Genomic DNA, 25,128 nt, shown 5'->3' with positions numbered 1-25,128 from the left:
AGAGCTCTTCTCTGTAACGGAAAAATTGTTTCAATATCCAGTCTCTATCCGGCTGTAATACAAAAGTCACAAGGTAGCTGTTTTAATAACATTATCGTCTTCAAGAATTTGTGTTAAATTTAAAGTGTGAAATGTAACTTCGGCTTCTTCAGAAATTAGTTGATTAGTATTCTTCCTTTTGTATAATGACAAATAATATATTTTAGAGACTGGAGGATAGGCCTGTTAATTTTCAATATCTCTGATAGATACTTTTTGAAAGTTATAAGAGGAGCAACAGCTGGTACTTTAGGAAAATTTATCAATTTTAATGTTTTAGATTTCTGTTGATTATCCATATTCTCCATGTTATATTTCAATATCAAATTTTCTTTAATCAAATTTACTTGGGTTTGTTGGAGTGACTGAATGTTAATAACAGAGTCAGTCTGTTTTTCCATAGTTAGTTTTTGTTTCTAGCAGGGATATTTTCTCTGATGGAACTTGAGTATAATGCATTACAGAGAATAATTTTTAGGAAAATGAAGTTTCCAAACTTGAGCTTCCCATATAGTATCCAAGGTAATGGTGGAAGGTTTAATAGGCAAAAAAGGCTTACTCAAAGAAGTCTGTATTTCCTCCAAAGACTGTTTCTCCATAGCAGCATCAGGGTCGGCAGAAACGCCGGGTTTCTCCTGTGCCTCACTCATCTGAGCTGTTGTATCAGGCGGATTAACACAGTGACCCGACTCTGCTTCAGGAAACACTCCTTGCGTATCAAAGCTAGGGGTTTCCTGACTACGTCGCTGTTCCGCCACCGGCATGAGTGGAGGCATCCGATCTTCAGGGCTGAGAGAAGTCTCAACCTCAAGCCGGAGGAGCAGGTCACCTCCCACCGCTCCCTCCAGCAATGAGGAATCCAGCCCCCAAAGAAGTCCGGGCGCAGTAAAGCGGTCCATAGGTCCAACCACGGGAATCGTAGGCGTGGCGGGGTCAACGCGCTGCTTACCCCTCCTTTTAGGCATTGGTAAGTAGGAAAATTTCCTTACGAATCAAAGAGTGAAGGTTCGGAGCGGGGCTGCTTGACCACTTTTGCTTCACGTCGCCATCTTGTCTTCTCTTTCTGATTTTATTTTATGTATGTTCTTTTGTACTCCTGCATTGGATAAAGGTGGTTTATAAATAAAAATTCTAATTCTAAACCAAGTACTGTCAGTTAAAAATAGTAGTACAAACCAAGAAAAGACAGTGCCAGAAACACCAAGGGCCCTATGAGTGGGCAGAAGCAAAAAGTGATCAGCAAGATGAAAGGTGGCTGATACATCTAAAGAAACTAGAAGAACAATATCACCAGTGTCTGGGAAAGCATGCAGTTTGCTGAGAAGACTAGTGATTGTAGATTCTATGCTGTGGTGAGACCTGAAGTCTGTTTGACGCAGATCAAGTGCAAGAAGTTGATCAATATGAGCAGATAATTGGTCTAAGACAATTTGCTCAGTTATCTTTGACAACATAGGTAAATTTGAGACTGGTCAGTAGATCTCAGCTAAGAAAGGGTCAATGGAAGGTTTCTTAAGAAAGGACTTAACAAAGATCTGGGTTTTCTGCCCATTATAAACCATAAAATTGTACTGCTTTGTCACCCTCTTGTCTCCATGCATATCTCCCTGTCCCTCATCCACCCGTCTCTTCCTGTCTCTCACCTATCCACCCCCATCCTGTTAAGACTGTCACTGGAATGCTTTGATGTTTCACTTATATATACTGTCATCTACCAACATTTGCTTATTTCCGATCTGACGAAGAAGGGCAACCTTCGAAAGGTAATCAAGAAATGTATTAGGTTATGTCCAATAAAAAAGGTGGTACCTTATTTTCTTTTCCATGTTTTATTTTGTTTTGTTTCTATTGATTACCTTTAAAAGGGGCCTACCCACCGCTTTATTCCAGAAGAGGGTCACAAAGCCTTTAGTGAGAATGAGTGACTATGTGCAGTATAAGAGGCAAGAGACCATGTGTAGAATGCTGATGTCTGCTTTGAAGGTAAAGGGTTGAGTTGACATCTTGTAAGCTTCATCGTGGTTATTCTAGTTAAGTCAGAAAAGGAATACAAAATTAATTCCAGGAAGCATTGTGGTCATAATACCTCACAGGTGCCCAACACCCCACAAACAGCAACTCAACCTAAAAAACTATGGCTTCTGTCCCATATCCCCAAAACTACTTTCTCTCATTACCCCCCAAAACTGCCTCACCCCCACATATTACCCCTCACAACTGCCCAACCCCAAGAACTACAACTCAAACTTCTCACAATCTCCAAAACTACCCTAACCCTCCCACATGAATGTAATTTGCCTCTCATCCTGAAAAAAACTGCTCCTCTCACCCCCAAATCGAACTTTGCCACTGGTCCACCATCCTGAAAACTGTACTTACCCCCAAACTCTAGCCCTACCACTGACACACCATCCTGCAAACTGCCCCCAACCCCAATCACCAGCCCCCACATTTGCCTCACCACCTTGCAGGCTGTTCTGCTCTCACAAAAGATGACCTCAAGTGATTGTAAATAATTTTTCCTAACGAGTTGCATTTGAGCCCCTTTGTTTGTTTATTTTATTTATTGGGATTTATTAACTGCCTTTATGAAGAGATTTCCTTTTATTTTTTTGTTCCTTTTTATTATGCCGTCATCTTATGTTCTCTTTATCCATACTTAGCCATTTTCTCTATATAACATTTTTTACCCATACTTTCCTTACCTTCTTCTCATGCTTTTCTTTACTCCCCTCTCACTTTTTCTCTATCTCTCCAGTCTCTTGACATTTCATTCCTTCCCTTCCAGTCTCTCTCCCCTTTTTCTTGAGTATTTTCTGACTTCTCTACCCTCCACTTGCCCTCAAGGCTCTCCCCTCTTCACCTTCCACTAATCTTTTTCACTTCCACACCCCCCCCCCCCCCAAGGTCTCACTTATCCCTCTTTTAGCTCTAGCTCTCTCTTCCATTCATTATGCTGTGTGAGAAACCCCTCTTTACTCCAAGTTTGAGCCCTCTACCCTATGTGAACTAATGATGATACAACGGGGGCAGGAGCAGTTCTGCAGCATTTCTGAAGTTTGTGGAATCACAAAGAACTGGAAGCCTTAATTTCACAACAAATATGCAAAGTTATTTGGAGTTCATGCCTTATAAGAGAAGGGAATAACAGCAATGCTTCACAGTATGATTTGGGGTGCACATTTACTGAGTTTTGGAAGGAGCTGAATCTGTTGCTAAGGACTTTTGCTGCGAGTTCTGGGCTTGATTGGAGGGATGGGTTACAAATGAAGGCTCATTATGCCATAACCTGGTAGATCAGTTTCTCTTGATTTGCAAGTCCAAAGGAGCAGGAGAAAACTACCCAGTACCCCCCCCCCCCCCCCAAGAAAATTTTTTTTAATGAAATTTTTAAAAATATAATCTTATAGGGTTTTATGCAAACTTTTTCCATGGTATATTTTGGTACTTTATGGGGGCAGTTCTGTGCTTTTTGCGTCTGGAGTTAGGCATCTTGTAAGCTTCATGCATCAGTGGTGCCTTTAAGTGCCTAAGTGCTATAGTTCGTAACTTAAAGGTGGGTGGATATGTGGAAGGAACCTGGGCAGGCCATAGGCGTGGTGCCAAGTTACACGCATCACTTGCTGCACTTACATTCTTCCATTTACTCCAGCCATTGATGTGGCATAAGTGTTTGCCCTAAAGATAAAAAAACAAAACACCAAAAAAGTGGAAAATGTAAGAAGGTTCAACAAACAAGGGCATTACATGAAAAGGAACTTGTATTGCAGTTACATAAAAGGCTCGACATGGCACCGTGCTTTGCCTTTGCTTGCCTCAGGAGTCTTTCGTAGATATTGTCCAATAATAAAGTTGAATAGCTCCCCCCCCCCCCCCCCGCAAAAAGGAGAATATCAGATCATTGTTGAAATGAGTCCACAAATGACCCTTAGAGGAAAAGGATATACAGATATGGGTTTAAAAAAGGTTTGGACAAATTCCTGGAGGAAAAGCCCATAGTCTACTGTTGAGACAGACATGGGAAGCAGCTGTTTGGAAAACAGGATACTGGGCTAGATGAACCATTGGTCTGACCCAGTATTGCTACTCTTATGTTTTTATGATATGTTTTAAAGACCATCTGATATCCCCCCCCCCCCCCCCTTTTTTTTTTGGAGCTCTTCTGTGCTGAAACACGGTGCCGTGTTAAGTCTTTTATATAATGGCAGTACAAGTTTATTTTCATGTAATTTTTGTACAATATATGTATTAAAGTTTAACATAGCATTTTTGAAGTGCCCTTGTTTTGCTGAGCCTTCTTCCGTTTTCCACTTTTTTTGGTGTTTTGCATTTACTACGTGGGACTCTTGTGTTTGGCTTCCGCTTGCTTTCTGCCCCTAAGATAAGGCACACCAGTGCTGAGTTGTGCTAAAATTTTTATAACAACTTGAACACACTCATATGCTATTATAGAATCAGTGCTCAGCATATGGCGTGGGATGTCTATAATAAGGTACCAAGTTAAAGAATTGTCTCCTGTATGTGTATATGTTTGGATGGTCTCATTTTTTACACCTGAGGTGGTTGACCCAGTTATCCATATGGCCAACGTGGGCAACCTGTTCAGTCACATACAAAAATTTGTAAAATTCATTGGCTTTTCGCTTAGTCCACTTGTCGGTATGTTCTATTGATGTTTTGGTGCACTAGATCCAAAAAGCCGCAAATTGACAAAATTGAGGGTTAGCTCACTTGTCCATAAGATCATCCGTTTAGTGATGCTTGGCACCAAAACTGTGCCACCAAGCAGTTTGATCCTTATCACATCAAGAGTAACTACTTCCTTGTGATTCATAAGGCCTTTTATACTGAGAAAGCCAGAATAAGCAGTATAATATTACATATTGACAAAAGATTTAAAATTAGCTTTAAAACAATTTTATATTTTATTGCTACAAGAAGTCATCTCAAGCTGACATTCTCTATACAGGTTCATCTACTGTTTTTTTTCTCCTCCTTTTCTCCATACATTAGGATCTGAGCAGCAAGGACATGAAGAGAGACTTGTACATCATAGCCCATGTGATCCGCATAGGTAGGACTTACAAAAGATCCAAATTTTAAATCAAGCCATGCATCATCCACAGAAAGATCTTACTGTATAAGGCTAGTTTATCTTGTTAAAAATGTAATATTCCAGTCAATATGCTGTATCAGTATTATAAAAATGAGAGACAGTATAATGTCAATATTCAATGGGGCAGCTTATTCTTAAAGCTATCCAAATAAGATTTCTGGATATCTTTAGGTGGTTGAATCAGTGGTCCTGAACTTAAATGGTTGTTATTCTTTTGAATGACTATTAATCCAGTCCATGTAAACCAGGGGTTCTGAACCCAGTCCTCAGTACACACCCAACTAGTCAGGGTTTTAGGATACTCACGATGAATATGCACAAGATATTTTTGCATGCACTATCTCTATTGAATCCAGATCTATCTAATGCATATTCATTTTGGGTTTCCTAAAAACCTGACACCCAAGGACTGGGTTCAGAACCCCTGATCTAAACGGATAACTTTATTCAGATAGCAGCTAAGTATCACTGCTGTCCACTAGTGCTGTCCGATTCACTGATTTGTTTTTGGTGGATTGATTTTTTTTTTTTTCACTTGCCATCTTTACTGCATTTTTTTCAGATCGAAACACCTGTCAGTCCATCGCATGTGCTTATCCTCTGCCTTCCCCGATCACCACCTTCCTGCCTTCCTCTGTGGTACCCCTGTCCCCCACACTTTTAGACTGGAAGGATGCAGTAGCCCGCTACCACCTTCCTGCTTTCCCCCACGGTGCCCCTCTCCCCCATGCCTTTGGACTGGAAGGACATGGTTAGCCAGCCTGGCGGGCACTGCGCAGCATTCTTGAATCCCACTGCCCCGCATCATAAGTCTCTATGCTCTCTGCGTTGAATGGAGTTTCTGGAATTTCAGTCCCCTGCACTATGTAGTCTCTTGATATTTTCAGTTTTCTGCACCCTGCATTGTGCTGGAGTCTCTTCCATATTTTCAGCTTCAGTGCTCTCTGCATTGTGCTGTAGTTTGTGGCATTTTCAGCTTATTCACTCCGGTAATCTCAGTCTCTTACGCTCTCTGTATTGTACTAAGATCTCCAATATTGTCAGTCCCTGAATCTAATGTGTAGCAGTTTCTGGTATTTTTTAGTTACACCACACAGTACTTGGCACTGGAGGGAATTTTTGCTGCTGGTATTGAGGTGACACCAGTCCTTGATTTGCCACCTGACCCCTTGTGAAACAGTGCTGTACAATGAAACATGCTTTCTAAAATAAAATATATATTTTTTGCATGTTCATAGCATATTGCTAATCAATGCATATTAACATCAGAACAAGCACATCTACAGTTTACAAGATCTATTTATGATATAAAATAAAATTAAAATTAAAATACTGTGCAAATAGAAGGATTTGCATCCTTATCCTTAGTGTATTGTTCTTAAAACAAGGAAATGACTTGTATTTGTATTAAATAGTATCCCTTTGATAGCACACTCAGGAAAGTGCCTCATACGACATCTTATAGCGTTCCATCATTACATTAAATATGAGAACATAGGCAAAAAACTGCTACACAGTTTCAGAGCAGAGACTTCTGGGCCAGTCCTGGTTTTAAACCTAAATCCCAAAGCAGTATGGAATTTGTAGTTCCTGATTCTACTCATTGATATCAGTGGTGCAGGTCCCATAATGCACTATGATTAGGATGACAGTTAAAATAAATGGCCTCACTCTCAGGTTCCTTTTTTAGATACTTGATTTGTTTTTGTTTTCAGGAATTATCCAAAATAAACTGCTGCCCCAGTTTAGCAGCCAATAGATTTGACAGCGAAAGAGAAGAAATAACAGTCAGCGTGACCAGTAGGCCAGTATTTGCTTACATGGTCTGTATTTGAACATTTGGATGATGAAACTGAATTGAGCAGAGAAATTGTGAAGTGTACGCTATGCAAACTTAAAGTTAGACATAGCGGCGGCACCCATAATCTTTGGCAGCATGTTGAAAGACAATTTGTTGATCAGCAAGCTGAAGACACTTCTAAGAAATCCATTGTCTGACACCTCTGTAGCCACAAAGTCTAAAACATCAGCAGCATCTTCTCAAGGCTGGGTTTCATCGTTTTTCTGCAAGTCAATCCCTCATGTATTTTATTGTTAAAGATATGCAACTGTTTAATGTTGTTACAGATGAAGGCTCATGAAGGACTCCAGAGGAAATTGGAAAGTCATGGGATAGGAGGAAGTCCTATTTGGATTAAAAACTGGGTTAAAAGATGGAAAACAGAGAGTAGGGTTAAATGGTCAATATTCTTAATGGAGAAGGGTAGATAGTGGGGTTCCCCAGGGGTCTGTGCTGGGACCGCTGCTTTTTAACATATTTATCTATGATCTAGAGATGGGAATAACTAGTGAGGTAATTAAATTTGCTGATGACACAAAGTTATTCAAAGTAGTTAAATCGCAAGAGGATTGTGAAAAATTACCTTACAAGACTGGGAGACGGGGCATCTAAATGGCAGATTACGTTTAATGTGAGCAACTACAAAGTGATGCATGTGGGAAAGAGGAACCTGAATTAGTTATGTAATGCAAGGTTCCACGTTAGGAGTCAGTCGCTGATACATTGAAACCCTCTACTCAGTGTGCGGCTAAGAAAGCAAAAGAGGAAAAGAAAAGAGACTCTGGTGGAGATAGTCTCCTCTCTGGTGGAGGGGAAGGTTCAGAGGGAATTCCATAGGACTCATCAGAAGAAAAGTACCTGGGATCTTCCTCTGACTCTCACGAACGCTCCTGCTCAGTATCGGATAAAACCTCCGTTAAGGTACTCCGACACTGAACCTGCCTCGACGACGAGGAACGATGTCCTCGATGGCAATATCAAGAGGCCAACGCCCAGTCTGACTGCGGCGAAGCTCCCTCCACCGATGTCGAAGGGGAGTCGACCTGGGTGGCAGCCGACGCCACAGGCAGCACCGCAGTCAGGGACCTCACTGCTGGAGAAGGGCCAGACACCGCTGCAGCAGACGGTACAGAAGGCGCAAGCACCCCTGACACCGAAGCTGACTGGTATAGCAGTCCCTCCAGAAGTTCTGGAATCAAGGCCCAGATGCGCTCGTCGAGAGCCGCCATCGGAGAATTCTGGGGGGGTCGATGGAACAGGCGGTGTCAGAATCCATGGAGGCTCGGGAGCAGGTACCTGGCTGCTAGCAGACCAACGCATCAGCACCTCCTGTATCGAGAGGGAGCGATCCTCTCGGCGCTGACGCTTCCTGAGTGTCAACTCTCTCGACGCCCTGGAGCTCCCGGTACCATGTGTTGAAGGAGAACGATGACGGTGCTTCTGCACCTTCGCTCGATGCCCATCATCGAGACTCCTTGGTACCGACGAGGAGGATGTGGAATCCTAATGTCTCCTTGGGGCTAGGTCTGACGAAGGTCAGTCCCGGGGGGCCTGCATAACAGGAGGCCTCAAGGCAGGTGGAGACCCACTCGATGCCTCACTGCTCCTAGCGCGAGTTGGTCTCTCAGCAGCCATTACCTCTCTTCCTGACGTCGATGCTCCTTTCGATGTCGACACCGACGACACCGACCTCGGTGTCGACGTTGAAGAACCATACTGAGCCCCCGAAAGCTTTTCTTGTTGGGCTTCTCGAGATGCTTGAGTCCGTTTCTTCATACGAAGACACAGACTACAAGCGGCTGGGCTGTGGTCGGGCCCAAGGCACTGGATACACCAGGCATGGGTATCGGTACCTGAGATGGTCCGGTTGCACCGAGTACAACGTTTGAAGCCGCTGGGTGTCTTCGATGACATGGAAGGAAAAACAGCTTCGGCGAAATCAAACAACGCGATTGTGCCAAAAAATGGAATGCTCAAAAAGGGAGAAACCTGACTGCGCGGCCTAAAGGCTGGCTGCATCGAAAAGAAAGTAAACTTAAAAATTGGGAAAAAAATACTAAAAGAAACTACAGGTAGTATTTTTTTTTTGAAGAAAATGACAAACAGTTGAAAAAGAAAAAATAGTCGTTAGACTCTCGTTCCTGGACCAAAAACGAAGAGAGCAGCAAACTCCTGTCACCTCGTTGTGGACAAAAAAGAGCTGAGGGGACACACTTGCGCGATGGGCGAGATCTGCTCGTGCGCCAGAAAACTCTGGCAAACTTTATTTTTGCTGGGAAAAATTTGCCATTTCCTGGGCCGATGCAGACGTCGACTCATGTGAGAACAAGCAGCCTGCTTGTCCTCGGAGAAAATCTGAATTTTAAATAAAATTAGCTTTTGATACGAGTGTATGGTATGCAGACGATATCTGGCAATTAAAATTCAATGCAAAGAAATGCAAAGTGATGCACTTAGGGAGTAGAAATCCAAGGGAGATGTATGTGTTAGGCGGGGAGAGTCTGATTGGCACGGACGGGGAGAGGGATCTTGGGGTGATAGTATCTGAGGACCTGAAGGCGACGAAACAGTGCGACAAGGCGGTGGCCGTAGCTAGAAGATTGCTAGGCTGCATAGGGAGAGGTGTGACCAGCAGAAGAAAGGAGGTTTTAATGCCCCTGTATAAGATATTGGTGAGGCCCCACCTGGAGTATTGTGTTCAGTTTTGGAGGCCGTACCTTGCGAAGGATGTAAAAAAAATGGAAGCGGTGCAAAGAAAAGCTACGAGAATGGTATGGGATTTGCGTTCCAAGACGTATGAAGAGAGACTTGCTGACCTGAACATGTATACCCTGGAGGAAAGGAGGAACAGGGGTGATATGATACAGACGTTCAAATATTTGAAAGGTATTAATCCGCAAACGAATCTTTTCCGGAGATGGGAAGGTGGTAGAATGAGAGGACATGAAATGAGATTGAAGGGGGGCAGACTCAGGAAAGATGTCAGAAAGTATTTTTTCACGGAGAGGGTGGTGGATGCTTGGAATGCCCTCCCGCAGGAGGTGGTGGAGATGAAAACGGTAACGGAATTCAAACATGCGTGGGATATGCATAAAGGAATCCTGTGCAGAAGGAATGGATCCTCAGAAGCTTAGCTAAAATTGGGTAGCGGAGCAGGTGGGGGGAAGAGGGGTTGGTGTTTCGGAGGCGAGAATAGGGGAGGGCAGACTTATATGGTCTGTGCCAGAGCCGGTGATGGGAGGCGGGACAGGAGGTTGGGAGGCGGGAAAAACTGCTGGGCAGACTTATACGGTCTGTGCCCTGTGAAAGACAGGTACAAATCAAGGTAAGGTATACACATGAGTTTATCTTGGGCAGACTGGATGGACCATGCAGGTCTTTTTCTGCCGTCATCTACTATGTTACTATGGATTTTTAATAAAAGTTAGCATTTGATGCGAGTGTTGTTGGTATGCAGACGATATCTGGATTTTTTTTTTTGTTTCAATCATTTTTATTGATAACAGGTAAATGAACAGTGTACAATTTTGCTCAGTTCTTTTAAGGAAGTAACATATTAATAACTCTTCTAACGAAGGATGTGCTTCCAACATATTCTATCCCCCCCTTCCCATAACCCCCTCTTCCCCCCTCTCTCAAACCCTTTCTGCACCCCTCTCCCACCCCTATAAACCTACTATGCAAAGCACAGGTATTCAAGTCTTCTCGTCTTCCTAAACTGTCTCTCAATTTAGAATTATGCTTCTTGCTGCTGGTTGTAAGGTATCCCAAAAATTCGCCCAGGTTTTTTCCAGCTTTCTGCCCTCCACAGAGGAAAGATCTGTAATTCCACATTGTTCCAATTTCAAAAGCTCGATTGTGTGTCTGCCAGGCCCCCAAAGAGGGGCCCCCGCTCTCTCTCCAGTTCAGCAGGATGGTCTTTTTTCCAAGCAACACCGTTCTATGAAGAAAGGAGTTTAGACCTGGAGGGGCAGACCCTGCACACTTGTATCTTCTAAAACGTAGCAGTGGTTGTCTCTGTATAGTGCTGCAGCCCCAATACCGTTTGGTTTCAGCTAAGATTTGAGACCAAAATCTCACAACCCGAGGGCAAGACCAGAACATGTGCCCAAGTCCCGCTGAGGTCTGGTCACAGCGAGGGCAGGCTCCAGGGCCCCCAAACCCCGCCTTGGATGCTCTGGCTGGTGAAATGTAGAGCCGCAGCGCAAACTTATATTGTAATTCCCAATATCGGGTGTATACCGAGGTGCGTAAAGCAAAGGACAAAAAGGTCTGCAATATCTCGTCCGATACTTCCGCTGCCAAGTCTGTTGCCCATTTTTTCGCTCTGCCTCGATAGTCGATGTCCTCTGTGGAGTCTTGAAGGTATCTGTGGTGAAACCTCAGAGGTACTGTGTTCTGAGCCCCCAGTGTCAGTGCTGTGTTCAACATATCTTGCACGTCCTCACTCAGGTTAGTCCATCCTAATTTTACCATATAATGCTGGATCTGCAAGTGTGCAAGTTGGCCCGTCCCGGGCAGATTAAATTCTCTTTGCAACTCCTGGAAGGGCCGCACTTTACCTTCATCTGTCAGCAGCTGGCATAGATAATGAATCCCTTTCTGCCGCCAACGGGCAAATACCACTGAGGATGATCCTTCCGGGAAATCCGGGTTGTGAAACAGAGGTAAAAAGGGTGTTGCAGTCCATTTAAACCAATGTCTTTTGCAAAGCCACTTCCAAGCTGCTCTTGCTGACAGAACTAACGGATTGTGTCCAAGCTTGGTTATGACTCCTCTGCCAGATGCATGCAACCATCATCCCAGATGCACCGTGGGAGAAAGTGCCTGCTCCAATTGTGAGTTCGAAAATTCCTGATGCCCTGTTAGCCAATCTCTGATGTGTCTCATCGAGCATGCTATTGTCAAGTATCTTATATTAAGTAGACCCATCCCACCGTGGTCCTTCGGTTTGTATATTGGATTTTTTTTTATTATCATGTTTATTGACAAACCAGTTTGCACATCGAACATTCATGAGCAAATTACAATCACAGTCAAAATATGTCACATACATATCTGAGAAAATTATGCCCTTTTTCACTCCTAATTTTCCCCACCTCCTGCCCTCCCCCTATTACTAATCCCCCCCCCCCCCCACTACCTCCCCCCTCCCCTCAACAGTTCAAAATCCTGTTTCTTGCAACCGGTGTCAAAGAATCCCAGAAAGGTAACCAAATCTTACAAAACTGGTCTCCCTTTTTATGAAGCCAAGTCTGTGATTCCCTTCTTTTTTAACGAACAGCATTGCATCATAGCCCCTCGCCACTGTGGGACACTGGGCGCCTCTGGCTTCAGCCATAATTGTAGTATGATATCTGGATTTTTAAATAAAAGTTAGCTTTTGATACGAGTGTTGTTGGTATGCAGACAATATCAGGATTTTAAAATAAAAGTTAGCATTTGATACGAGTGTATGAATGTGCTATACTATCAAGCCATGGAGTTCTATGTTTTAGTTTTATATTTCTGTGTTTTTATAATGTATTATACATTGTACTGTTTGTTCACTTGTACACTGTAAACCATTTTGATTTGACCACAAGTAAACGGTGTATCAAATGGAATAAATGATAAATAATAAATGATTTTGTTTATTCAAAGGATAATGCAGAGTTTATCTCTAATGGGGATTTTCCTTAGCAAGAAAATCAATTGCGCATTTCTACTTACAGCGAGTTGACACTTCAATTCATTTTAATCTAGGTCTTATATACAGCTAATATCCTCTGTTTAGGGTTCAGTGCGGTTTACATCGTTATTGGAAACAACAATTACAATATTATAAATAAGACATTGGGAGAATACAATGTATATAAAGCGTTATAAGGTGTGGCTGTAATTAGTGTTATATTTAATAGTTCTAGAGTTTGTTAGGGGATCCATGATCGGTGATTGTCATGAAGCTGTATTCTAATTGATAGGTCTAGAGTTCGTTAGGGGATCAAAGATCAGTTTTTAGCTTCTTTCAGAAGTTGAGGTAGTTCTTCTCTAATCTAATAGCCAGAGGGAGTGAGCTCCATAATGCAATACCTGATACCAAGAAGAGCGAGTCATAGATCTTCTGTGATCTGATTCCCTTGTGAAACGGTGTGGCTAAGAACAGTTGTTCTTTTGGTCTGTTGGAGTGAACAGTACAGATGGAAGAGATTTTAATCAGCAGTTTGGAGGTGGATATTCGACCTTAAACTTAGTTCTTTCAGCTGCTGGTAACCAGTGTAGTTTTCTAAGATACGATGAAACACTAGTGTATCTATCTAATCTTATTGCAGTGTTGTGTATGATCTGTAGTTTTCTTTGATATTTGCTCTTCCTGTGTTAGAATGAGGAGGCTTTATGAGATCTATTTTTTTGTTGCTGTTGCATAATGTTATCCATTTGAGTGCTTTACAATGTTATCTACAGAGAATTCCTTCAGGAGACAGCTTTGCTCCTCCCCTTTATATGTTTTTGTGGTTTTGCTTTTCTTCATGCCATAGTTTAAATTAATGTGTGCTAACGTGAGTTGTTAGGGTTGAAGACAGAAGCAGCTTTTTCATTCTAATTGTGTTGTTCATTGTAGGTCGCATGCTGCTGAATGACTGTAAGAAGGGCCCTCCTCATCTGCATTATCGTCGTCCCTATGGTTGCGCTGTGCTTAGTCTAATGGATGTTCTTCAGTCCATTTCTGAACTGAAGGAAGAAAAGGATTTTGTCCTAAAAGTTTACACGTGAGTAATGCAACACCACTTGCGTGTGCATGAGAGTCTCCTTAAGCAAACTCTTGGTAACTAATGGCAAGTACAATGTAGGAAATTTTTAGAAACATTTCTGTGGATGAAACAGTGCCTTTACCTGCAGAAATGTGTTTTAATAACATTATTTTGATACATATACAACCTATATGCATGTATGTGTACCCAGACTGATTAGGGGCATTCTGATGTTTGGGCTAGGGAGGGATTTGTGTTAATATGTGTAATTTTGAAAATGTGAACATATGTGCATAAATTAACCCTAAACATTTGTGCATGCTACAGAGCAGGTGTGTACATAGCTACCCTGAAGTAATTTTCAAAGCAAAAGTATGTGTGTATCAAGCATTTCTTGATTAGGAAAATACTTTAGGACAGGTGATTGAGTTAGATTAATTTTTAGACAGCATAAATGTTGACCCATGTCAACATGGTCTTAGAACAAGCCCTGAATCACTAATTAGCTCCTTACTTGATAATGCTGTTGAAAATGTGGTAGGTCGTGATTCTGCTTATTTATTACGTTTTATATCTAATTTTCTGTCTTTAATTCATCTGTTTTTCATGGCTTTCTGAAAGGTTAACTTTGTTGGGCACAGAAAGTTCTGCATTCTCTTGGTTCTCTTCATGTTTAAATGATTGTGTATGTTTTATTTGGGAACAACTTAGAATTTTAAACTGAGTGGCATATAAATTTCTCGATTAATAGATAAATAATTATGCCCAACAGGTTCATATTGGAGGAGATATTTCTAAACAGAGCAGCAGCATTTAATATTTACTTGGTATCTCTCTGTAAACTGTTAATAAAATTCATATTAGTCTTAAGATGTATGCAGATAACACATTATTAGATATATTTTTTATGTTGATATTGTTTTATTGCAATTTCCAGATTGGTTATATTTATATTAAACCTTTACAGTCAATACAGAATGTTGGCATTTGAGTTTACAAAAAAATAATAAATTGGGTTGCAGTGGAGGAGTAGCCTAGTGGTTAGTGCAGTGGACTCGGATCCTGGGGAACTGGGTTCAATTCCCACTGCAGCTCCTTGTGACTCTGGGCAAGTCACTTAGCCTTCCATTGCCCCTGGTACAAAATAAGTACCTGAATATATGTAAACCGCTTTGAATGTAGTTGCAAAAACCTCAGAAAGGCGGTATATCAAGTCCCATTTCCCTTTCCCAGTTTAGAAGCTTATGGGACTCATTTTTGAAACAAAAACATCCAAAAAGCGGCACAAAGTGACGGATGTTTTTTTTGCCAAAATGTCTAAATTGCTATTTTCAAAACCCATTTTTAAAATGTTTGCTGTGCAGTTCATAAACAGTGTGTACAAATCACAAAGGGGAGGGTTGGATCCTGGATTTGGGCATAATGGAACAAAGCAAAAACATCCAGGGCTAAAAGTTAAATTGCTTCATCTAGACCTGTTTCAATCATGAGTAAGTCATAAAAAGGTGCCCTAAATGACCAAATGACCATTGGAGGGATTAAGGCATGACCCCTCCCACCCCCCAAAGATGTGAAAGAAACCGTGCATACCAGCCTCTGACAGCTTCAAATGTTATGGCCAGTCCTATTAGAGCAGCAAGCAGGTCCTTGGAGTAGCCTAGTGGTTGAAGCAGTACACTAGAGAGAACGGAACCCAGGCCTAAATCTCACTCTTACACTTGTGATGGGAAGTTTGAGCCCTCCAAAACTCGCTAAAACCCTAATGTATCTATATTTAGGTGACACCTGCAGCCATAAGTGGTGTACAGTTGGGTACAGTAGGTTTTTGGTAGGTTTTGGAGGGCTCCTCATACCATACAAGGGGATAACGGTGAGAGGTGTACCTGGGACCTTTTATATGAAGTCTACTTCAGCGCTCCTTAGGGTGCCCCACTACTCTGCTGGGGTGTCTTTGTGGCTAGTCTACTAAGAATGTTGGCCCCCTATACAATGACTTGTTTTTGTGCAGTTTTTCCTTGAACTTTTTTTTTTAATGGTCCAAAAAGATAGAGGCACTAAGCATAAAAATATCTAACAAAGAGACATTTTTCTGGTTAGAAAATCACTATGTTTGCCACTTGATTTGTGGACATTTTAGCAAAACTTCCAAAATCAGATTTCGATGTCATGTTGAAAATGTCCCTCCACCTATGGTACGTAAATTCTATATGTTTGAAGGCCTCTTGCAAGGAGCAAACAAATCTCACTCCCTTCCCACCCACAAAGGTATAATTATACTTAGCTCTTTATTAGTGGCAGGTAATACATCTGGATTTGCAGGGATCTACTATTCATCAGGTGCCAATCACAATAAGAATATAATCATGACAAGCAGATAATCTTAACAATTGGAGGTACATAGGAACAACCACGGGGGCTCCTCTGTTTTGTCCAGCTCCTGGGAACTGGAGCAAGGTCATAGATGTCAGCTCTGTTGCAAAGCCCTGCACAAGCCTTGGCACGCACACAAGATGTTTCAGCAAACTGTCCCTAACAGAGTTGCTGCAGATGACATAAAATAGAATTCCAAATAACAAGATCATACAGTAGAGATTATATTTTCTATACCCAAGAGGTGTTGGTTCCTGGAGCCAATCAGTAAATGCAGAAATATGAAAAAGCATGTAAAAAAATGTGTCCAAGCTGAGATGGATATGCAGAGATGTTCCATCTTGCTGTACCTTATAGTACTTTTCACAAACTGATAACACAACTAGCATGAAAATGTTAGAAACAAATCATGCTCTTGTTCTGCTAAGAGATTTCTCAAACTACTACAATTGGAGGCTGAGATCTGCGAATGCTGAGGCAGCAAAGTATATAGCAGACCACACAAACCAAAAAGTAGGGTAATACACAATTTATTGGCGTAGGAAAAATCAAATAGAGCCCTATCTGACCATATTTGGCCTGTAAAAGGCTGCATTAGGGCAGTTAATTGTTAAATAGACAAATCATTAAAACCAAATCATAATAAAACATATTAATCCATTAGTGCCCAGCGTTCCCATATGGGATTTTATTTTGGGAACATTGGGCACTAATGGGTTAAACATAATCAATAAATATGTAAAAACGTAAATAAAAAAATACCCATTCACAAAACAAACTGATTAAAACAGCCAAACTGATATCCTGAGGACAAATTGATAAAAAAGGTTGTAATAGACATACATATGTGCACATCAGCTATTCAGTGGTTATGGTAACAAATAAAACAATGTGAGCTTAAATGTATGCAAATGAGATAAAATTGTTTTCAGTACAAAGAATTCTGTTGTGATGTTAAGATGTACAAATCCCAGGGACTACAGTGGCATTTCCCATTTTTATCTCAGTAGAAGACTATAGTGTTTTCCTTCAGGAACTTGTCCAAACCTTTTTTAAATCCAGATACACTAACTGTTGTTACCACATCCTCTGGTAACGAGTTCCAGAGCTTAATTATTCGTTCAGTGAAAAAATGTTTCCTCATGTTTGTTTTAAAAGTATTAACAAGTAACTTCATTGAGTGTCCCCTAGTCTTAGTACTTTTTGAAAGAAGAAAAATCCACTTTTAACCCGTTCTATACTACTCAGGATTTGTAGACCTCAAACATATCGTCCCTCATCTGTCTCTTTTCCAAGCAGAAGAACCCTAATCTCTTAAAACTTTGCTCATACGGGAGGAGTTCCATCCCCTTAATCTGTTTGGTTGCCCTTCTCTGAACCTTTTCTAATTTCCCTATATCATTTTTGAGATACGGTGTCCAGAATTGCACACAATACTCAAGGTGAGGTCACGCCATGGAGTGATACAGAGGCATTATAGTATTCTTTGTCTTATTTTCTGTTCTTATCCTAATAATGTCTAGTACTCTGTTCCAGTGGCGTACAAGGGGTGCATCAGTAGCCTAGCCCACAAAGCTCTCGCAATCCCCTCTCTGTTTACAATCTGGTTCCCTTCCTTGCCCTCAAAGCTCTCTCAATTTCCTCCCTCCTGCTACACCTCCCCTCCCCTCCTGTGTACAGTCTGGTATCTCTCCCTTCCTTCCCAGCCCGCGTAGCTTTTGCAATTCCCTCCCATCGCTTGCACCTTAAAATCGCTTTCAATCTCCACCAGGGCAGTGGCACTCATAGGCTGCCTGCAGCCTCTGCAGCAGGATGTCCTCTCTGAACCATCCTGCTCTTCAGAAAACAGGAAGTTGCATCACACAGGGCAGGATGGTTCAGAAAGAAAGCCCCAGTACAGGCCTGGGCGAAGACTAGAGGTGATTTTAAGGCGAGGAGGGGGAGAGAATTGCGAGAACTCTGTGGGGCTGGGAAGAGAGAGAGATGCTGGACTGTGAACAGAGGGCGAGAGGGAAATGTAGTGTGGCACCATTAATAGTAATCGACTGACGGGGTGTGTACACAACGTATGCACCTTGAATTGGCTACGCCATTGCTCTGTTCGCTTTTTTGGCTGCTGCCTCACTCTGGGCAGAAGATTTCAGTGTATTGTGCACGATGAAACCTAGACTTCTTTCTTTAAGGTGAAACCTAACATCAGGAAACTATGATTTGGATTATTTTTCTGAATGTGCATTGCTTTAAAACAACATAATAACCATACTGGGTCAGATCAGTGGTCCATTTAGCCTAGTATCCTGCTTCCAGCAGTGGCCACTCCAGGTCACAAGTACCTGGCAGAATCCCAAGTTCTATGCTACCTATCCTAGGGTAAGCAGTGGCTTCCCCCATGTCTGTTGAATTAGCATTTATGCACAAGCGTTCTCTTAGGAAATCAATGTAACTTGGGGTCTTCAAGTTTATCATTCCTGGCCTGGGGTCAAAGGTCACTTATTTCTAATTTGAACACACTAAAAAAATATATAAATTAGGTGATATTGCAGCCTTGCCAGTTCTTAAGACAGCTGCTGAGGTTAAGAAGAATGTTTAAAAAAATCACTAATTTGCTTTAAAATAGATTGATGACTTTAAAAATCAAAAATGATGGCTAAAGTTGAAAGAGGATGAAGTGCCCTTTTAGAATCACTAAAAATTGCATTAGAATGCTGCTTTAAACACACACACAAAAAAAACCTTAAAATGTTATGCATCCCAGCAGCAATTTTATATGTTCTAATGATGCAGCAGTGACATCATCGAGATCAGGGCGTAATAGCAAAGCTGCTGGAAAGAACATCGGATTTCAGTTTCAAAAAGGTTTAAACACGTATAGTGTAAGTTAAAAGGGACAGAAAAGATATATTTAAAACATAATCACAGTTTTTTTTATTGTGCACTACATCCTCATTTGATTTTAGCCATCTACAAAGTTGTGCCCACTTTCTCTTTTTTTTTTCTCAGGGATTGTGTTGCAATATTGTGTAGAATATAGCAAACGGTAAAGAGATCGCACATCTTTCTTTGACTATATAGTAGTTCACGTTCTGTTCTATAGACATCTGAAACAATTTTCAGAATGCCAAATACACGTTTTATGACAGATCTAGCTCACTGTAGCTTGCTTCAAGGCAGTTTGATGGGAGTGAGCAGCTAACATTTGAGTGGGTAGCCCCTGTCCCCTGTGGTAGAGAGTCAGTTCATGAATATGAAGGAAGAAAATATAGTTGGATGGACAGGAACACATCCAAAAGCTTTCAGAGGGGTGTGACAAAGGGCAAGCAGGACATGGGTTGCTCTAGATTTGGGGAGGGCATAAGGGTTTATCTAGTCATAATACCCCTATTCCTTAGAGCTTACATTCAGAGCAATTAGAGTAGAAGAGGGAAATTGGTAGGGAGAATGTGCTGGAGAGAGGATGAGAGGTACCATTTAAAGCATACCATACTGATGCTTAACTAGATTTTCAAAGGTAGAGTAAGGGAGTATGATTTCAAAGATAGAGGGAGCCTTACTTAGAATCTCAGTATTTCCAGTTTGCTCACTAGCAAGTCTTGTCCCACTCATGACATAAACCTGGGAACTTGGCACATACATCTTTTATGACATGTTTGGCATTACACACCACTTACATTGCTTTCTGTTCCTGTAGCTCATCTCTTACTGAGTCATTTAAGTACAGATGATAGCCCCCCAGAAATAAGAACTCAGCTTTAGCAAAAAATGTCCCTTGCTCACTTTCATGAGGGAACAGCACCTACTCATCGAGCTTTCAGAGAGGAGTTTGTATAAATTCCTCTATGCAGTGACATATAGGTGGCTGTGTTATTCTTCTGCAGGCCTCAAGGGTGGTTTGGAAACTTCCAGTGGCAAAGAAGGCCAAGCTTGTAGTGACTTTTGTATGGACAGGTCCTATGGCTCTGAAATAGTTTCCTTATTAAAGCGTTTGCTAGAGAATACTTGCACTTATGTGAGATGTAAAAATGATATTTCAGGTCTGTAGTCCATTAATCCGGGCTGTACTGCCATCAGCTCTGCTGTTTCTTCAGCTAGGCCTGCCTCCTCTGCTGTCACTTTCTCGTATCTCAACAAAGAAATAACTACCACAGCCCGTAATTAGTGTTGCACGGAATGAAATGCAAGGGCTATCGTGTTGGAGGATAATCGACTAGATGTGCCTGAATTTTCAAAGTTCCACAGGCACCAAAAATACACCTAAGGTTAATTGGATTAATGTACCCACAGACCATATCTACAGCTCTCAAAATGGCCATTATACACAGGACTTCTGGCCATGCTCTGAAGCAATCCATCTTTGTGTGTATGGGCCAGTGGTCAGCATTATTGACTCCATATTGTAGGTTTGATGTTTAAAAACCCAGTGAGCAGTGTTGTATCCAGATAAAAGAAAACTGCACAAAAATGAGCCCATATATTCAAAGCTGATACTATATCCAGATATTAGCTGGAAATATCCAGATAGATGTCCATATATACCCATGCATAATGGCCCAAAGGTGGTGCCATCCAAAATATGATTGCTGTAATAACCATCTACTGATGAATATTGTCAACTATATGGATGTGGTGCTGGCCATTCAGTGTTGAATATTGCTTGAAAGAACAATTGTTTAATTCTAAATATTGATGAAGAACAGCTGCATATATTGGGTCACAGAAAGTACCTGGGTGTGTGGCGACACATGCCCCAGGTGTATGGCACTACTAGTCCTAGCTGGACACATGCTTCCAGTGACCTGTGTATGCACCCTGGAATTCCTGGCTCATCAAGCTATATTCTGGATATAGAGGACATGTATCCAGGTATATGCTCCACATAATGCAGTTGGTTAATTACACAGTCTTGCGCCCTCTGAGACTGGGAGATACCTAAAGCGAACATGTTGGCACCAAAACATCGGGAAGACTTCTGCAGGGAGGAAATGGAACAGTTCTGCAGGCTGGTCCTGGCCAGGGAGGCCACCTTGTATCAAGAGGATAGTAAAAGGGCCAGTCTGCAAGCGCCAGCTGCCATATGGATAAAGATCCAAAAGAGACTGCAAAGGTAAGAGATTTTCTCCAGCCAGTATCTCCTTTGTGTGTACAGGCCCTAAATAGTTTCATTGTGTTTGCTCAATATGTGGTTTGCATATAGTGTCCCGTCAGTTAACTGTACCCACTTTACAGCCAGGGCCAGTGTAAGCATATTAGGTACCCTAGGCAACTCTCCAACTGTGTGTATTCCACCCCCACCCCCCATGCAGTTCCACCTCCCCACAGACACTTCTCAGTTTGTATTATATATTATATATGTGCAGCTTCTAGTATTTCTGTATGCGTCATTTATTTATTTATTGGGATTTATTAACTGCCTTTATGAAGAGATTCACCCAAGGCAGTGTACAGAAGTATAGTTTAACATGAAACTTATAATTTTGTTAACAGCATAACAATAGTAAAATAACCAAGAATAAACATAAATACAATAAATGAGGTACACTTGAAAACAGTAAATTGAAACCTAGTAATAGATCTACCGTGAAACAGTATCAGAAATATACACATTTAACAGCAGTGGAATTCAATTACCAGAGATATAATACGTGTGTCATAGTCATGCAAAGGACCATGCCGTTATTCCACAGTATATAATGCATATGCCTTGCATTTAAGTTTGAGAGTGTTGGTTACACAGATGTATGCACAAATGCACTTTTTGCATTTCAAAACATATCCATGATTGTGACAGATGTTAGGCTACCGCCCCAACCTAATACATATAAAAGGGCCAAGTGGTATGAGTGCCACAGAAGTGAAGGGGTTTTGTTTTCTTGATAACTATTTATTTAGTTGTAGTTGGTATACCACCCTTCAATCAATGAAATAGTTATCTTGCCAACCACTGTAAAACACAACATCATATAACCTTGTAAATGTATTTGAATTGATGTCATCTTTAATAACTGTTAAATGTAAGCCACATTGAACTGAAACTCATTTTTGGATAATTGTGGGATACAAGTTTGAATAAATAAATGCATTTACGATGAAGTCACAAACTGTCAAAACAAGATACTTTTTAAAAAATTTTATTTATAACAATTTAATTTTACAAGCACTAAAATAACTTGCCAGAAATACAGACAAAATAATATAAGAATTATTTTAATCAGATAATTCTATACTCTTCCTTAGACCACAAAATAGGGAGAGTGAAACAAGACAAGGAGATCAATTAAACAGTAAACAAAGAAAATGTGGTATTAACCTGATTATCCCCAGTTATTATTTATCTGAATCATTATTCCACATTGATCGTCTGGTTGGCTTCTTCAAACCCAAAATGGCGTAGTCAATTTATTTCGTTGGAAACATACTTATTGTCCAATATTAGTGGAAACAATACAACTGATTTCATTTTTTCTCTTTTAAAACCAGAAATTATTTAACAATACAAACACTTGAGTCTGTAATCCAATTCCCACTGATTAAGGTAATCCCAGTTTCACAGGCTTTACTCCTTTTGAATAAATATACTAAGAGGAATCATTTCAGAGGAAAAAACTTTAGGAGTCATACCCGGAACTCTGGGAAAACAACAATCTCGATATTAATCATCTGTAATAATATTTATTTTGTTCAAATTTTTCTGGTTTATTATCATCTTCAAAATCTTAACCATTTCCTACTCCTGTAGAACTTCATTGCTGTATCAATTTTTCATTCTCAAAGGATTCGATTAGATTATCCATCTGGCTCACTAATAAGATTATATCGGAAGCAAACTTATTTACTACTACTGTTAGGTCCTGGAGCGCCTTCCAGATGATATTCGGTGTAACCTCCACGGGAGACAAAAACTCCAAGCTGATAGCTATTGCGGGTTTAGGAGTGACACTGCCAACACGGGTTCAGCTGTAAACGACTTCCGTTTCAGCATACACTCCTAACTCACTTCTCCACTCCTTTGGACATGGTGGTTAAATGATTTGGGAGCAATGAAGTTGTTTCCAGGTCCAAGAGCGTCGACGCTCCTTTGCCGGCGCTAATCAAAGGACTCACCAACTCAGTCAAAAACAAGATACTTAAAGGCACTTTTAACTATAACCCACAGGAGGGGAGGGTAAATAAATAGTACAGCGAAAAATTCCCAGATCAACTGAGTAAACCAAAGATGTGAGGTTAATTCGAAGGGAACTGACCCAAATATGACACATGGCATGTAGTTTAGAATTGCCTTGTCATATTCTAGGGGTTTTGGATATTGAACAATACAAGACTGTTCTCTGTGGTGTGTTTTTTGTCTGTAAATTGTCCTGATAGCAGTGGGTGAAAAATTGCAGAATGCATACTGTGTGTAGTTACCGCAGCATACCTAATTTAGATAGAGAAACTTCCAGAGGCAGTAAAGTGGATGCAGTTTGCTAAGAAAGAGGCAAAGAACACAGACCTGTGTTGACAAATTCTGTAGTCAAGTGTTCACACAATATTTTATAGTCCTTGCATGAAGTTCCACATCCACTAAGAAACTGAGGCCGTCAAGGCAAAATATTGAACCATTTGTAGACACAAGACAGGTCTCCTGCAGTAAGTGTGCCTGGAGCTGGCTACCAACAGAGGTGAGGGTGTGTCCCCACAGTTGAATGAATGTGCCTCATAGATGATGGCATGACAGTTGTAGAGGGAGGGTAGCCTAAGTGGCTATGTAGAAACATCAGACTACACTCGGTCTACACTCTGAGTTGCAGGCACGCTGAAGAGGACTAATGTTGACAGGAAACTGAACATGCATCAGTAGTCCCAGCAGAGCACAGAGTTTATAGGGATGCTCTTGCTGCACATGTTTGGCACTGCTTGCAGGAGAGCTGAGAACATATCAATGGCAGGTACTTCACATAGACAAGTATCATCCTGAATTCCTACCAAAGTGGCACCAGTGTATATATCTGATATTGCTAGTAATTCTTTGTTGTTTATCCAAACTTGTGTATACTTGTCTTATGCGTCTATTGATTTCCTGGCCACCCTACCTATTAACAAAATTCAGATCTTATTCACCATAAAATGAACAAGTAATACCTTAGAAAACAATGTGTAAAACTAGAAAGTTCAGGAAAACCCAGAGAAAAAATATTATTGACAAATATTTTTTTAATATAAAAAAAGGAGGAAAAGACTTCATCAAACTGGTACTGATAATGATACAATAATGTAGTTCTTAAGCGTAACTTTTTATTAAGTAATCATAGAGAGTCTGATAGGTACGGACGGGGAGAGGGATCTTGGGGTGATAGTATCTGAGGATCTGAAGGCGACGAAACAGTGTGACAAGGCAGTGGTTGTAGCTAGAAGATTGTTAGGCTGTATAGAGAGAGGAGTGACAAGTAGAAGAAAAGAGGTGTTGATGCCCCTGTATAAGTCGTTGGTGAGGCCCCACCTGGAGTATTGTGTTCAGTTTTGGAGGCCGTATCTTGCTAATGATGTAAAAAGAATTGAAGCGGTGCAAAGAAAAGCTACGAGAATGATACGGGATTTGCGTTGCAAGACGTATGAGGAGAGACTTGCTGACCTGAACATGTATACCCTGGAGGAAAGGAGGAACAGGGGTGATATGATACAGACGTTCAAATATTTGAAAGGTATTAATCCGCAAACGAATCTTTTCCGGAGATGGGAAGGTGGTAGAACGAGAGGACATGAAATGAGATTGAAGGGGGGCAGACTCAAGAAAAATGTCAGGAAGTATTTTTTCACAGAGAGAGTGGTGGATGCTTGGAATGCCCTCCCACGGGAGGTGGTGGAGATGAAAACGGTAACAGAATTCAAACATGCGTGGGATAAACATAAAGGAATCCTGTTCAGAAGGAATGGATCCTCAGGAGCTTAGCCGAGATTGGGTGGTGGAGCAGGTGGGGGGAGGCGGGGCTGGTGGTTAGGAGGCGGAGCTAGTGCTGGGCCGACTTCTACAGTCTGTGCTCTGAAAATGGCAGATACAA

The 25,128-nt window shown here is 41.3% G+C and overlaps 1 protein-coding gene across 1 annotated transcript in view; it reads left to right on the top strand.

Moving 5' to 3' along the window:
* Window positions 1-25,128, top strand: part of DOCK3 (dedicator of cytokinesis 3) — an 873,576-nt gene that overhangs the window by 160,070 nt on the left and 688,378 nt on the right. The window contains exons 11-12 of the mRNA XM_030206787.1: window positions 5,053-5,113; window positions 13,597-13,744. Of these exons, the coding sequence (XP_030062647.1) occupies window positions 5,053-5,113; window positions 13,597-13,744 (209 nt within the window). The remainder of the gene's footprint in view (window positions 1-5,052; window positions 5,114-13,596; window positions 13,745-25,128) is intronic.

This window comes from Microcaecilia unicolor, chromosome 6 (assembly GCF_901765095.1).
Source record: "Microcaecilia unicolor chromosome 6, aMicUni1.1, whole genome shotgun sequence".
In the NCBI taxonomy this organism is placed as follows: Eukaryota; Metazoa; Chordata; class Amphibia; order Gymnophiona; family Siphonopidae; genus Microcaecilia; species Microcaecilia unicolor.
The sequence above is the reverse complement of the archived record's forward strand: the minus strand, read 5'-3'. Positions and strand labels throughout refer to the sequence as shown.